The sequence below is a fragment of the Anguilla rostrata genome, chromosome 6 (genome assembly GCF_018555375.3).
Source record: "Anguilla rostrata isolate EN2019 chromosome 6, ASM1855537v3, whole genome shotgun sequence".
NCBI classification, from domain to species: Eukaryota; Metazoa; Chordata; class Actinopteri; order Anguilliformes; family Anguillidae; genus Anguilla; species Anguilla rostrata.
In genome coordinates, this window is record NC_057938.1 from 49,596,950 (window position 1) to 49,613,556 (window position 16,607).

The window sequence follows — 16,607 nt, forward strand, 5'->3', positions numbered from 1 at the left end:
ACAACCACTTCAGCTTGGGAAAGCTACATTAGATGTGTTCCTAGTGCCATATATTGACAAAATATGATGAGCCCACTACATTGTATTAGAAAAACATTCAGTTATTTTCTTCTGCAAATAATTTATGACAGATTATTTTTGCATTTGTCAAATAAAGGTCTGTATTCAGTTTGAGCAGCTTGCAAAAACACAGTTCAATTTGACAAAAAAACAAAATATAGAGTACCCCTAGAGAAAGGATTGAAAAACACTAGTATGTTTCATCTCCAATGCTCAAAGGGTTACATATTTCCAATCCATAACAGAATGAAGATGCATTCTATGAAATATAGATTTGGAACTGAAAATTTCATTTGTTGAAAGTATTATTACCAGAGGTGTTCCTGCACAGTGTCCTTGCCCTTGAGAAGCAAACCCATCTTGTTGTTCCTGGGATGTTGAAATACTGTTTGAATTCACGACTCCATGTGCAGTTCAAAAGATGTTTCACAATCCTCTCACTGATGTTAAAGAAATCTTTGTAGGCAACATTCACAACCGAAGGGGAAAATATTATATCTTTTAAAGGCCCAAGATTGGCAATATTTTGCTGTCGAGCAAAATGCATTTCTCCAGGTCTGGCATCGTAGCTTGTGTGCACCGAGCAGATAAAACATTCGGGCTTTATGCAGATTTAGTTCCCACAGTGAGTTGCAGGACCGTAAAGGCAGAAATTAAAGGGAGATATCGTTGAACTCCACATTGCCTTTCCCTGCCAGGAACCCTATACCTGCCAAGCAGCTGTCACCGCATAGAAAATAAAGCCTGCCCCAACATGACCAAGATAATTCAGCTGTTCCGGAGAACTGTCGCCTCCTGTGGAGGTGTTTATTGTGTCTCAAACCACATTCAGAGAAGGTGAGAGTAGGGCTGTTTCACTCAGCAACTCAGGGATCCAACCAAAATATCTTGAGTTGAAACTGTGGGGACTGGTAGTTGTTACCGACACTGTACTACAGCGGTGGAGCATGGCTGTCATGACAATCGACTGGCTTCATGCAGAGAAAACCGTGTATGTTATTTTTTTAAACGTGCAGTTTACTATTCAAGTCATTCTAAAAGTCACCGTGAAGTTAAGATTACTATGTATCACCACGTTGGTGTATGTGAGTTTTGATAAAGGGATTTGTCGATTGGAAGAATCTGCTAGTAGCACAGCATTTACCTTATGAGTCTGTCTTTGGGCATCAAAGCCAATTCCACTTTAAGGAAACTAACTGCAGGTTTTCTCAACTGTTGAGCGAAAAACAGACCTGTAAGTCCATGGGGAAACTCAGAACAGGGACTGATTCATTCACTCGGACAGAACAAGAATTGAATCTCCAGTACCATAGATGCAGATGACATCTGCATCTATTCCGCTCAGTTGATTCTTTGCTTGAACTAAATGACCTTGTATTTGACTCAGATGGGTGGCATAGCATGACCACATTTTATAAAAGATAAATGTTCATGGAGTACGATGGCTTTAAACTGGTGTCACAACCTTTTATTCCAATATCTAAGCTTCCCCTAAGCCTGCTGCCCAACAACAAAACCATTCTCAGTACAAAACAAATCAAAATGGAGTATTATTATAAGGAGTTGTTTTATTTCCTTCAATATAATCTTTTCAGATGGTGTTCTGAACCTTGTTAACCACGACCAACACAGCATTAGCATTTGCAATTAGTGCTAATAGCCACAAGTGTATGGTATGTGGATTTTTTGTGTGTGTGATGGTTTCAAATTAAGATGATGGGCAGGACATTCATTACAGAGGTTATTATGAGTTTCCATTTGATTATATTTTGCATTATTACCAATGTATTCCCAACTTTTCAACCTTATATACTCAACCTTATATGTTAATCAGTGTAAATGAATATGGAAATAAAAGATTGGAGCACGTTTTCTACAACACATTCTGTCATTTTAAACTGTGTAATAATATGTAAGCAGCTTACCGTGGTTTCGGGCGAGGCCATATCTTGATAATGGATTCATAATCTCGACTCTGCTGCAATGAAAGACCAGTATGCAACATACATTTGCCCTGGTTTGATTACTGGGAGCATAGATGCGACGAACACTAGAATCCATGAAGCAGTCAACAAGGCAAGGTCTGATAATAATTACAAAATGAAAGCCCTCTGTAATCCCTGGGCATCTTTTAAACAGATGAAATGTTTAGAGCTAACTGTCTCCTGTCAGTATAAACATTGATTGTATTATCTAAATGGTTTATTCTCTTACTCTATCCCAGGGGTAGACAACCCCAGCCTCGGAGTGCCAGAGATGCTCCTGGTTTTTGCTCCATCCAGACCTATGCGCATATAACTGGATTCATTTTAATTAATCAGGCTTAATGAATACAGGTGACTGTGAGCTAGAGGCACTCTGTGTTTCACCATTCAGAATATTCAGGCTCAGACTTTGAATCATCCATCAACCTCGTGTGATCAAGCTCAGATGGAACAAAAACCAGAAACATCACTGAACCAGATTTGCCTACCCCTGCTCTATCCATTCTTTTCTCTTTCTATTTCTCTGTTTCTGTCTCTCCCTCCCTCTCTCGATCTCTTCACGCCCTAGTTAATTTATCAAGCATGACACAGTGTAACAGGCATTGTGTGTGTGTGTCTGTGTGCCTGTGTGTGTGCGTATGTGTGTGTGTGGACGTGCGTGCCTGCTGTGTGTGTGTGTGTGTGCGCGCGTGTGTGTGTCTGTGTGTGTCTGTGTATCTGTGTGTGTGCGTATATGTGTGTGTGTGTGTGTGTGCGTATGTGTGTGTGTGGACGTGCGTGCGTGCTGTGTGTGTGTGTGAGTGTGTGTCTGTGTGTGTGTGCACACGTGAGCGTGTGTGTGTAAACCCTCTCCCATTCATATCCGTCTTTGTTAGAGGATAAGGACGGAGTGCAGTCAATCATTTCCTCCTGCGCGAGAGGCAATCCATTTGCCCTCAGTGCTTATCCCTCCCGCAGCAGATTACCCAGTCATCTCCCCGGCAGCGGGTCCCCTCGGCTAGCCGACGCGCTAATGTCGCCGCTGGCCCACATTCCCGCCAACCCTCACAGGCGCGGTAAAGCGGCGACAAAACAGCGCGGCGCTGGGAACGAGTTCCGCAAGAGCGGGCTCCGGACGGCGCGAGGAAATACATTATTCATACGAGGAGAGCTAAATGAGGAAGCGCCCTATTTAAGAAAATTGTTACAATCAGCTGCCGCTGCCAGGCGACGTCACTCGCCTCCCGCGAACATCTGTTCGATCCCATCCCGTCTCCGGCGAGCCACCGACCGCCTCGCGCGGGGTCCTCGGCCACGGGCCCCGCCCCCACGTGTCAGCGCGATCGATTCCATATTTTCTTTTCCTCATTTCCCATATCTTGCAGGCTCCCTTGAGTGCTCGCTCTTCACTTTCACTCCCATTTCAAAGCTGGTTCCACAATCCCTCGGGTATCAATATGAAATAGGCTACATATACCTGTTGAGCACCTCATAGGATCCATTTGGTGAAGTAATATGGTAAACACAAGAAAGTAACGTCTAGACTCCACAGTATAATTGTTCTGAGGGCAAAACCATTTGTTTAGAATCCCCCAGTAATTTTCTTTGCGTTACTTGATATAATTATGAATACTGATGCAGACCTATTCAGTTGTTAAAGACACTGTAAAGACAATGTGTGGTCTAATATATGACAGCTTTCCTCCATGTTCTTAATTGTACCAAATAATGGAGCCAAAGAAATTGTGACCCAATGAAGGACTCAGGATCTCTGTAGTTATTCCAGTACAAAGCCAAGGGACTGGTGTTCTAGTCACATTTGTACAAACCTACAGCTCTGTGCATTGCATATGCTATTCCATGTTTCTTCTTCTGCAGGTTCTCATTCTTATGGATCTACTGACTGCATATGCATTGTAAGTATGCTGTCCCAGGTCATTCAAAGATCTGATTCAAATCATTGTCCATCAGCAGTTGCAGTCATTTGCAACTCATTATACAGTAATTTTCAACCCACCCAAACTCACGTCATCTTCTCACACATACAATGAAATGTTCAGGTAGTCCAATGTATTATAAGATTCAATGCCACATAAGAACACAATAATACTTTACCTTCCTCAACATCCCAGCTGAGATAGATCTGGGACGATTTTAAATTAATTGCCGCAAGATCCTTGGGTCTTTGGGGTGTTTAATGTCTTCCGAAAAAGGCAATGCCCCACTCCCTCCAGACACACAAACACACACAGACATACTCATGCACACACACACACATACACATGCACACAAGCACGCACACACACATCACAGTCAGAAGCTTAGGAAGACATTGTATTATGAAAGATTTATATCCCTGAGAATGTTTCTCTTCAGCAAGGACACAGCAACATGAGGGCCGAGGGGGTTGGGCCGAGGGGGTGCGGGGGGTGGGGGGGTTGAGGACTGTGTAGCAGTGGTTTCTAAATTATTTATTAATCATTGTTATCCATGTATTTGTATTGTTCTACTTCCTGTGCCTAATACAATTCTGTTATGGTACAATTTGATAAATGATTTAGTTTAGTCATGTAGAGATGATTAATACTGATCCATAGAGCTGTCTCATTGACTGTGAGTAATGGTGCTTGTATTTATTTGATTTCATTTTTGATCACATGGTTTCTGTGCCCTTGATGGTGTGCCAAGCTTTTGATTCAAAGAGATTAACAATAGTAAAACATAATAGGACATTTGTAATTCATTTTTTATTGGTATGAAATCTGTTTAGAAAATAGGTTTAATTTTGGCAACATGATGTTTTTTTTTTTTTTTTACAAACAACCTCACAGGGACACCTTTTTGTAAGGCTATTTCACATAACATATAACATTTTGGCAATGTATATGGCATTGGTAACCAGGTGCGTGGGCATTATTATTATTATTATTATTATTATTATTATTATTATTATTGTTGTTGTTGTTGTTGCTGTTGTTATTGCTGTTATGCATACTGTTTATGCCCTCAGACAATAGAAAATTGTATTTCCCCAAAGTTGAAAGAAGTTATCTAAACAACGGTAGGACTAAAATTAATTTATGGTGGTCCATTCTGGTAAACTTAATTTTACTTTTACCTAATCTTTAACCTTTGCTTAACCAGGTGGGTCAATTAAGATTGGAATCTTATTTACAATGATGGCATGGCAAGAGTCAAAAGAGCTCTTAAGGAGGCATGTAGAAGTTCTCACATCTCGATCGCTTATTAATAAACCATTTTTACTACTGAAGTGGTAGGGGACTGCAGGGGCACGCAGCCTTTCAACCGACAAGAAAAACACACAAATAATATATTAGACTACGTATAGGCTATAGCAATTAAACTTTTATTTAAACCACAGCTCTTTGAAAAATAGCCAGATGTACATCTCTGTAGATAATCCTGAAGATTCAACGAAAACATTTTTAATGAGGCCAAGTGACCTATTCATTGTAAACCTCTTGGCTTTGAATAATTACTCCGCCTCCCTGGCGCCGGTAGGAGCTGTTTTGGGGCAGGTGCGCGGGATCAGACCCGCTGTGAGCACCATACAATGCATCCAAGAATATCTGAGCGCATCAAGGGGGCTGCGTGAAAGAGTGAGAGGGAGTGGGGGCCGGGCGGAACTGACGACACTGACAGTAATGTAAACTGTTGAAGTGATCCATGGTAACAGGCTTCAGCGGTGCTGCAACCAGCCAACCTGCCGTACACACAACATAGCCTACACAGTCGCTGGATTCTACAGTGTGGATCTCTCTGTGGCATAATTTTTTGGTTAAAAAGTGTTACACCTGCAACCAGAAAGCTCGTTGTGTAAAAGTAGCACCCGGCAGATCTAGAAACTGCGCGAGGTAGGCTAGGTGCTTGAAACAAACCGCGGCGTTTCGGATTGTATACATAGCAAGGAATTTCAGGAATTTAAAATACCAAAACGCAGCCTTCAGATGTTTTGTGCTTGTGATGGTAGCTATGATTTTAAAGCCCTGCTGCGTTCAAAACAGCACTATGATTAATATCCTCTGTTGTGTTAATTATATGTCTGGGTTCAAATAACGAGGGTGGCTGCACCATAAGCTCGAGAACTGAACAAAATTGGAATTCTCTCTAAACTGACTGCGCTAGCGTACATCTACCCATTATAAAATGGCACATTTACATAGCTAGCTAGAAGCAGGCTAGCTTTTCGTCTTGATGAATTTTGCAACGACGCACTAAAACGGAGAGTATCGTCTGCCTATTTTTCCCTGCCGCGGTCTCTGAGCTGCGCCGACAATTGTGCCAATAATACTCCTATAATATAATCATATAGTAACAGCATTTGAAGGATCGTGAAGATGGCGACTGGAACGAATTGGCAGCAGTACTACAGCCCTGCCGGTAATTCATCTACCGGATCGGGAAAATATAATTCTGCCACAACATCGACAATGTCTTACCAATCGGGCATAACCCTGGAATATACACAAGATTTGCACCTAAAAATGAGCAAGAAAATAGCACAGCTTACAAAGGTACGTACATGACTCCTTATTGTTAAGCGTGGCAGATGTTTAAAAATGCATGGATCGGTCCTTGTATATTGCCAAAGATGGCATGGTAAATAGCTAACGTTAAGGGTACTACTCTGCACAAACCAATGCAAACATATCTATATATATAGACTGATCAAGTAGGTAGCCAACTGTGCCTTCGCTGCGATGCACTTGACTTCCAAACCGTCCTGCTCCAAATGTTTCAATACGGATCAATGAGGCAAATATAACGATTCTAAAAAAAACGTCCCAAGGGGAGATGGGACGCTTCACTCAAGGCTATTCGGCTATACCATTTAAAGAGATTTAATAATGCTGCTTGCGATCCTATTGTTAATATTGAACTAGTTGAAATGTCGGTTAATTATGTATCGATGTCATCTGTCTGACCATTTATTTTTAGTGAACATTTAGATTAATTTTAGATTAAAGTTTTGGAAGTAGGTTATTGTATCCATTGATTTCAAAAGAAAATGCCTTCGATTTACAAACAATTTTATTTATCATCGTTTCATTTTGAATAGGCCAAATCATGCTGCAATATATTGTTGAAATGCAATTTGCAAGATTAGGCTACTATCCCGGTTATTTTATGTCATGGTCGTAATACTGTTTCTTGTAGGCAACACGAGTAGGTGTCTGATCTTCTGTTGTTATTGACTAGTATTGTTAATATCATCAAATGTGTGTGTGTGTGTGTGTGTGTGTGTGTGTGTGTGTGTGTGTGTGTGTGTGTGCGGGCGCGCGCGCGTTTATGCGCACGTGTGAGTGCGCTTGTGTGTGTGGGTGTACGTGTCCAACCTTGAACAAATGTTGCCCAGTCTCCTTTTGAAACAAAGACTGCATCTCCGTCGAGATCAATGCAATTTACTAGAAGTCCGATCCAATGCTAGGTGGTAACAGCCTGGATAAAACATTTAGGCTATGTCTGCCTGCGAGCATCATCTCAAAAAGTTGTGCATGAATTTGTGAGATTTTTTTTCTCTTTTCGAACAGAAGAAAGTAGACATATTTTTATGTTTCCCGATAGCCACTCTAGTTACAGATTTCGATACCCAATAGTTCGTTTTAAATATATAACCTACTGAGCATACTTTGCCTAAACAACCGGACCTGATGTTAAATGTATTTGACTGTTTGACATCAAAGTGATTATGTGATTATCCATGGCTAATCATGACACTTTGGTTAGATGCACTTTTAGTGATTTTAATATCAATCCTGAAAATTTACAAAAAAATACCAGTATTTAAAATCAAGTGCAAAAAAATTAATAAGTCTTCATTATCTAGGGAAGAACGTCATTCTAATGTCATCGGTGTGACCGAAACTCTCAAGGGTGTTGTTCATAGCGAGTTTCTAACCTGGCCAGATGTTGCAGCCAAAAACAGTCCGTCAATGACAGGCCACAGCCTGGGAGGCCACGACTCACTAGGCAGGACGGATGCGCCCGCGCGCTTCATCTCCACGATTGTTTTCACACCGTCTGCACCGCAGCATCAAGAAAGCCGGGTCGCGGCAACCTGTGCGTGGCGGGAGTTCAACTGTGAAGCGGCAGCAACGTAGTCATGGTAGGAAGAGCAAGACGGCTGCAGAGGGGCTAAGCACTCCCGAGTCCCGACACAAAAGTGCAACAGAGCGAGGTGGTGTTAGCAGAACCTCGGGTGTATCGCCGTCTGTCTGGAGCCGAGTGCTGTCCTCCATATCAACGGAACAAAGTTTCATTTAGACCACCGTGGTGGAAAACAGTGAGTGTGTTGCAGAAATGCTGACTCCTGATGTAATCCAGACAAACCAATAAATCGGGAGGTCCAGCGGTAAGAGCAAGTCTGTGTTTGCTCCAGCGCTAGTGGCTGAAAGCATACTGACAGTGCCCTTGTTGCCTCTCTAGCATGCTTGTTTTGATGTGACACAACATTACACAAGGGCGACGCGTGTCCTGCTGTCGCTCGTGCGAAAAAAAGCTTCCTTTGTGGATGAGAATGTGACCGTTATGGCATGGGTACCCCTCTCACCAGACTTTAGACCCATTAAAGATTGAAGAGATGTGCTGGAATGAAATGGGCATCCTGGCCCTGTTTAAAACGCCACCGGGGGAATTGGACAGAAACTCACACGATAGCACCAGCGTTTTAGTGCGAAACCGGAGCTGAGGATATAAGCCTTCTGATGCTATTGATTCCACTCACTTGGCTTTGACTTTCACTATAAACCCCCTATTGACTGACACAGCTGGTGGTAAATCAGCTTAATGAAGATTCTAATGTTGTGGCCGTTCTATAAAATATGCAATTGGCCGTAATTTTGCCCAATAAGCAGGCGTTTAGTCAGCAGGGCATCTCCTTATCGCTCCGTTGCTCCTCCGGCCAGTTGATTGTCTGCGATCAGCTGCTTTAGCTGCGCAGCGCTCTGGCGCAGTACGTACCTGCATCAGCTCAACTGGCAGCTTACAGTGGGGAAAATAATCGATCAACCGGCTTCACGCCTCGGAGAACACGTTTGCGCCCTCCTGAATTGGAGGACATACAACTTTCATTTGCAACCCAAGTTGTGGAGTAAAATAAATGGTTGGGTGTTCGGTAAGACATAGTATTGATTAAATGATGTTACAGAGACTGATAAAACTACACTCTAGCAGGGTAGGCTACTCCATCCTTCCCCATTGCCATCTGAGTTTAACTTGTGGACCAATTTATAGACCTACTAGTTCTCCTTTTTTTGCATATCATCAGATTGGTGGTCCTCGGAGATAAACTGAAAATGTTCTGCAAATTATAGAACTGAGGAGCACACGCTCAAATTTGTCAGTGGATGTTGTCTTTAGCCATTTTACGGCAATTTAACAGTCTTTTATTCCGCGACTCTCTTGCGGCTCTTTGCAAGGAAGAGCTGCCGGGGCAGTTGAGCGTATTTATTTTTGAATCGATGCTGTGCGACTGTTTTGCAGGTTCACTGATTATGACGCATTCTGGGGTTCTCATCCCATTTACTGAGGGTGCTCTTCCTGCCAGTCCACATCCAGAATTATTCGCTTACCTACCTACGGAAAAGCTTTGTGATTGCCTGATCCGTGGCATCATCGCTGCGTTTTATCAAAGTGAAAGACATTGCCAACCCTCATTTTAAAATAAGCAATAACTGTGTATAAAAGGTTAAGTTTGGGATAAATGATTTCATGTTTCATTTTTTGCAATTATGCAATGTTTCAATGTTTTCTGTATGCCTTACACACTGAACAGATAGCTTTAATTATCATTTCTTACCATAATAGGCAATATGTTTGTTGTGGCTGCAGGTAAATGTATTCTGTTTTATTCTTGAAAAATACGCTTCTACAAGCTTGGTTTAGTGAAATTATTAGCTACCTTTGTGATTGTCTACTGTCAATATGTCATCAGATTCTGCAATTTGCTCAGTTATCACTAATGAATTGTGTAGCTTAGATAAGAGGATGGTTATATCTAGCTACATCCAAGTCAGCTCTGTGATTGGTCAGGCACACTGTGATGTTGTGCCATGTCTTGTCAGTTAGGACCCGCAGGCCATGAAGACCTCGGGATAATAATTAGGCCGACCTGCAAGAATGTTGAAATGTCAATTCTAACATGTTGAATCACCAGGAAATGTCACCGACAGGTATTTTAAAAAGCTGTGCTAGTCGCCAAGCCATTCTAAAGCATGCCAAGATGTCTTGCTAATGTTGACACTCCATTAACAAGATCCCATCTGTGGCATACAACTGTATATCAGCCTTCATTGTGGGGCAGTACACATAACAGGCAGTTACATTAGATTTCTGTTACAAAGAATTAGTCTGGGAATCTTATATCTTGATCCTATTTCCAGCAGGAAAAGTAGTTTTTGCACTTTGATTTTATGACTGATTACTCCCTGTTTTCATAGTGACATCTAGGACATACACAACAAAACTAGAGTAGCTCCACAGGTTTGAAGTGTATATATATAAAAGAAAGATGTCGTTAGAACAAAAGATACTTATACCGCTTTGTGGTCAATAAAAATAGTGCTGTGTGGACAGCATGCCTTCCGGGTGGAGGTTACATTCATAGGATATCACGGTTAAAAATTATTTTCAGTGAAGACAGTCAAAACAAATCAATTTTATTTGTATTGCGCTGTTCACAGAGAACTGTCACAAAGATTCTTTACAGAGTGACAGAAGAATAATTTGGAAAAAAAACTCAGACCTGAACACCCAAAAAGCAAGCAGTGAGGTAGAAAGAAAGAAAAAAAAACTCTTCGGTGGTAAGAAAAAACACTCAAGCAGAGGTGTGAAAAAAAACTCCACGATAATAAGAAGTCTTGGGAGGAACCCGGCTATAGAGGGGGAGCCTATCCTTCGCTGGCTTGCCTGGTGTAGAGATAGAATGGATGTAACAGGAATGTAATAATGGATCTATCGAAAGGCATATTGTCCTGCATTAAAAGACTATATAAGGCACTGTAGTTGGTATAGTCTTTATTCTGATAGCAGCGAGTGCTATCATTGCTTAGTTGTATTATTTGTAGCCATTATCCTTTGATGGATGGAAAATTGGCACGAAGTGGTGCATAGCAGTGAGTCTGGTGAATAATAAAAAGAAGTTTCACCAACATTAAACTGTGTGCTGTCAAGTCTCTCTTGAAAAGAAGCTAGCTGCCTCTCTTTAACCTGTGATTCTCACTGCCTCCTCTTGGCTGGTGGTCTGTGGAATGGCTCAAGTGCTGATTCTGAACCCAGCAAACTCTGGCTATAAGGCTCATTGATGCCTTAGAATTTCTGCAAACTATTTACGCCAGTAACATCCATAAACATACACTGATTGATTTGAGAATTATCAAACAATCTAAATTATTTTATTTTTCTAACAAAATGAGCCTGTGTAAATCTAGAATGTAGGTAAATGACTACCCTTGAGCAGTAAGCAATTCAAATGAGTTCCCAGCAGGTTATGTTCCTGTGCAGATATTTAATGTTGTTATGAAAATACACTTTTAAGAGTAAATAGCAAACTAGAACAAAAGAAAACATTTACTGAAAAGACTGAAAACTGTTTTGGAGGAGACTGCTTCATCTTCAATATTTTGTGTCAGTTGGGCACTAGCTGTAATAGGTTAAATAAATTAGCAAAGAAACAAGGATGTATTTCAATATATAATATTGTATAAATATTTCCTTTTGAAACATTTTGAAATTTGGGATATATGATTTATTCACCTTTTCTGTGAATAAAATCAAGTTTATTGTGCAGACTGCAGATTCAGAAAGTCTTTAGAAATCGGCAGCAAATTGGATGTTTGTTTCTGGTTTCCATTTTAAAAGCCTCTGTCTCAGACTAAGCACCGATCTTCATGCGCAAAGGAACAGGAGTGATATGATGGCTGGCTGTATCACATTAAGAGGGAAGCCTACATTAGAAATGGATTAGAACCCAAACTGGAAGGTCGTGTTTCATGGAGAGATTAGGTGCAACATCTGCCTGGAAGATCTCTCCGTGGTGTGCTGTAAAGCTACCTTTTATTTCGGCGAGACCTGTCGGCCTCGTTTTATTTGCGTGGAGGTAATTGAATTAGACTACTCCGAGAGATCCTTGGGGATCAAATTGCACGTTTGTGAATAAGATGAAAGGACTGCCATGCTTTGAAAGGCCACGTTCAAAAATCGGAGCCTGGAATTTGCCTTCCGGAGCGTGTGCAAATAGCACAACGGATTGTTCAAGGAGATTTTGTTGAGGAGCACACCGTCTTGCCTGCGAGTTTTGATTCAGGGCAGCACAGTCGCATCAATTAAAATTCGTTATTGGCCTCTGTTCCCCGTGCCCTACCGTAGCTGTCCTTTATTCGTTTTGAGAACGCAACGCAGGTGGCAAAGAGAATATGTAAATGTAGCTAAAAAGAGCCCTCAGTGTCACCTCAGCACAGGCAAAATAATGGTGACAGTTGGACCGGGGCTGTCCGGGACGTGTCATCATCATGGTGTCAAACAATTTGCACCCTCTCCATGGGCACTTATTAAAATGGGAGATGCTGAAGATTAGCCGGCTTGGAGTGGACCCGAATACCCAATGTGAACTGTAGCCAGCCGGCGGAGAGAGACATTGTGCTTTTTGGGATCCGCCTGCCTGTACAGCCCTCTATTTCTACGTATGTGATCCAAGTGAGGCCCCTTAAAGCAGGAGTCCTAGCATCAGGCAGCCATCGTTCCATTGGTGTGGTAGAGTTCTCGTGTAAGTGGATTCTGTTAAAGGGCCATTTCACCTAAAAACTAAATAAAGCTGTGTGTCCACTTACCCAAAGTGTTATGTAGCCATCCCGATAGCTTCGCTGAGATTTGACGAGTTTTCTAGACGTTCGTTGCCGCTCACCCTGATAGAATGAACATCAACGGGAACAAGTTTTTGGTGGTCCTCAAAACACCAAAGATGTACATTAAAAAAAACTACTGAGCACCACAAAAACTTGAGTCTGTTGTACCAGGCTGAGCGAGCTGCGATGGACATCTTGAAAACTCAGAGAAATTATCTGGATGGATAGCGTGGAAATGTCATGGCTTTATTTTATTTTTGAATGAACTGCCCCTTTAAGCTTTAATGAACACACATGCCGGAGCATTCTAGAAAGACTTCTGTTTAATGGCAGCTGAACTAACATGCATCCTATGAGCATGTACTTCCAAAGGGTACCTCCAGGTGCCTGAGCACTTGCCCCCTTTGTCCCGAATGCCTGATATGTCCCTTTGATTAGATTTTTTTTTAAATTATATTTGTATTATTATTGTTCATGTCATTGATTTTCATTCATTTTTCCATTCATACAATAACTGGGTGCTGCATAACAGTTTTATAGGTTGGCATGCCCTTTTCTCACTTTGAGCACCTGCCCCTCAAAAGGCCTCCACACAGCCCTGCCTCTATGAGTGCATCCTTTTATGTGCTAAAAAGACTCTCTGTACCGTCCAACCTTAAAAAAACGTACGAACCCTGAATACTAACTAAGGACCTGCATGCCTTTTCACTTTAATGATTTGGTGGGACATCCTGAAGATGTTTCTGAGGAAAGACTGTTTTCTGCCTCACCTTCTATTTCTACCTTCTAGGTTTCTCTTTTTGCCTGTCTCGTGTGGAATTGGTGTTTTGAATTTTTTTCTTTCTTTGAAACAGAATTGCACAGAAACCAATCGTGTTAGTTAAAAAAATTCTTGCGCAATGCAGCATTTCACTGTTGTTCTGCAAGATGTCAAAAAATTCTCATAAAACATAACTCTTTTTTTATAATTTTGATTATGTTATTGCCTGCAGTGATGCGAGACAGCGTTATAGTGATAGGTTGGACTCTAGATTCAGGTTTTTGCTCGTACTGCTGTGAAAAGGCTGTTTTATTGTCAATTGAATTTTATTGAGGATGTTTGCCAAGAGTATAGATCAAAGGCTTGCTCCCATAGTAACAGGCTCCAAGCTGTGAACCAATACAAGCACGGAAACATGTTCAGATTCATTTTTTCCATGGAAAGATTCTTCTGAATATTAGCAGGACAGCTCAAACGGTTGATTGGAGTTACCTGTATCTGTGGCAGCGGGCAATTAGAACACTCTCCACAGCGTGACATCTCATTAAAGCTGGAAACCGTGCTGGATATTGGATGCTAATTGACAGTGGCTAAATTGTTTTGCGGCACGAGAAAACTTAACCATCTGATATTAGGGCTGACAGTTGATGACTGAATTGATATAGATCTATTCGGACCATTCTGGCACTCGCTGTGATTTCCATAACTGTCATAATAACAACAATAACAACAATATTGGAGCCACCACATCAGAATTTTTTATCTCTTTGCGGTTGGCAGGTTGGTATGGGCTAATCAAGGAAATGGAGGAGATGGAGGTGCTTATAAAAATAAATAAATATGTCCATAGTTCGGAGGTATGTGAAATAACGTTCATAAAAACGGCTCTGCCCTCGCTGCTGAGAGCGGAGGCCGGCTTCCTCCCGCCTGGCGCCCGGTGTCCGTGGCGATATCCGCCCGATTTCACGCTCCGCCGCTCCCCCTGTTTTTCTTCCTGACGCCGCAGTTCTGGGGGAACGGGGAGAGCGGAGGTGTCCCTGCGGCACCTTCCCCGGAGTTTACGGCCCCCCACACCGCCACCTGCCCCCATTATCCCACCCCCAACCGCCCACCCCCAACACCCCTCACTCCCTCTGCCAACTGAAGTTCAGTACCACCAAATTCTGTCACTCCAGACCTGGGGGGGGGGGGGGAGGGGGTGATTTTTTCAAGCCTGGCTCGGATCATGCTGTTCTTCTGAGCTGCAGCTGTGGGGTTAAGCAGGGGTGTGAAATCTGTCCGAAAAGGGACAGTGTGGGCACAGACTTTTGTCAGAGCCCAGCGCTGGTTATTTAGTTGAATCAGGTGTCGTGGCATTGGACTGAAACAAAAACCCGCATCCAAACCGACACGTTTTCGGATTAGATTGGACACCCCTGGGTTACAGTGATACAGGAATTTACTCCTGCACTGTGGACACGGGCTCGCTCAGGCTGCTGAACAGATGGTCCGGTCCTGGGCTTAGATCCAGCCGAATGGCTAGAGAGAGCAACAATGTGTCACTTCGGACATGACATCACCTTCTGTTCTGTATTTTAGATAAGGGCAATACACAGCCCCGGTGGCCCATTAAAATCACAGCCTGTGCATAAAAATGCTCTCCTTATGAAGTAGAATAATAATAAGAAGAAGTAGAGATAAACGCAAGTGTGAACAATGGATTTGGATAGTGCAGGCTGTGCTGGTCTGGACACGGACGGCCCATTTACAGGAAAGCACCTGTGGTAAATGTGCTGAAAAGAGCAAAATTTGTCTTTTTGTTCTGTCAGGAATTGGGATGGCTATGAATTTGGAAGAGAAAAAAAAACATTGAGCTATTTTCGGTTACAATAATAACATCAATTGAAAGAGGCGAAGGGATGGGCAATCAAGATTGTGCCACCCTCTTCAGGGTGCAGTCATGCTATTAACCTTGGCAGAATGTGTAATTTGATTGTCACGACACCATTGCAGATTTCATTTAGATATGAACACTCCCTATGGCTACCTTTTCAGAAACCAAGAAAATTTTAAGGAACTAAAGCCCTTTAGTGATTCATCGCCTTTAAGTGGCTGTAGAGTTTTTTTTAAATTTATTTTATGTTCGGCCTCAGCTGTTGGGTGAATCTGCGGTTTGCCACCCTGAAGCTGTGCGTTACAATCTTAATGTCTCCAAAGGAAGTGGCAGACAGGTTTTCTCAATAACTGTGCTTGCGTGTAAATCCACGAAACGTCATCATGCTTAATTAAAATTCTACTTATTGCCTACAATGGTTTCTTCTCCTTAGCCTGTTGGACTGACATCTTAATGGACCTAAACTGTTGTCTCTCTCTGCCTCGGTATGGCCAACCTTCTGTCCCGTTACATCATGACCGTTGTTCTGTCATCTGTCTGTACAAACAGGCGACCAGGCACCTCAAGTGACTCAGATGTCAGTCGGCTTGCCTCCAGGTTCCCTCTATGAAGCTTTTAGCGTGCTTTAATTTTAAACCCTAACCCTCGACACTTCTCCTGCGATGTTTCTTCTCCACTGCCGCCGGTCGCCTCCTTGTCGCCTGGCTCGGTGTGAGCCAGCGAGGCCTGCAGAGCTCTTTGTCTCGCCCCGCTAATCGAAGCATTTCTCTCCTGAGCCTTTGGGCATCTCGGCGTGTCAGCAGTATGCATTGTGGGTGATACGGTGCTGGGAGGGGCGGAAGTGTGGGTTGGGGGGGAGTGGGGGTGATTGGGGGGGTGGACTTGCATTGTGGACTTGCAGTACAGCCAGGTATGGTTCCACATGAGAAGAAAAGCAGCTGAACTTACACCGTATATGTTGCGTTTCTCAGGGTTTCTCAACTGACATCCTCTAAACGAATTCCACCGAGATAATATGTCTGGCTTGATAGGAGTGTTAAGATAATCATTCTCATAGGGTGATGATTAGACTTATCACAGCAGGAATG

At 42.5% G+C, this 16,607-nt stretch overlaps 1 protein-coding gene across 3 annotated transcripts in view; it reads left to right on the plus strand.

Moving 5' to 3' along the window:
• The first annotated feature begins 5,625 nt into the window (after nucleotides 1-5,625).
• Nucleotides 5,626-16,607, plus strand: part of fam184ab (family with sequence similarity 184 member Ab) — an 89,803-nt gene continuing 78,821 nt past the window's right edge. For 2 of the 3 annotated variants that reach the window (XM_064340303.1, XM_064340305.1), the window contains exon 1: nucleotides 5,626-6,559. In XM_064340303.1, the coding sequence (XP_064196373.1) occupies nucleotides 6,383-6,559 (177 nt within the window). In that variant the 5' untranslated portion in view covers nucleotides 5,626-6,382. The remainder of the gene's footprint in view (nucleotides 6,560-16,607) is intronic. The other variant, XM_064340304.1, reaches the window with a different exon arrangement.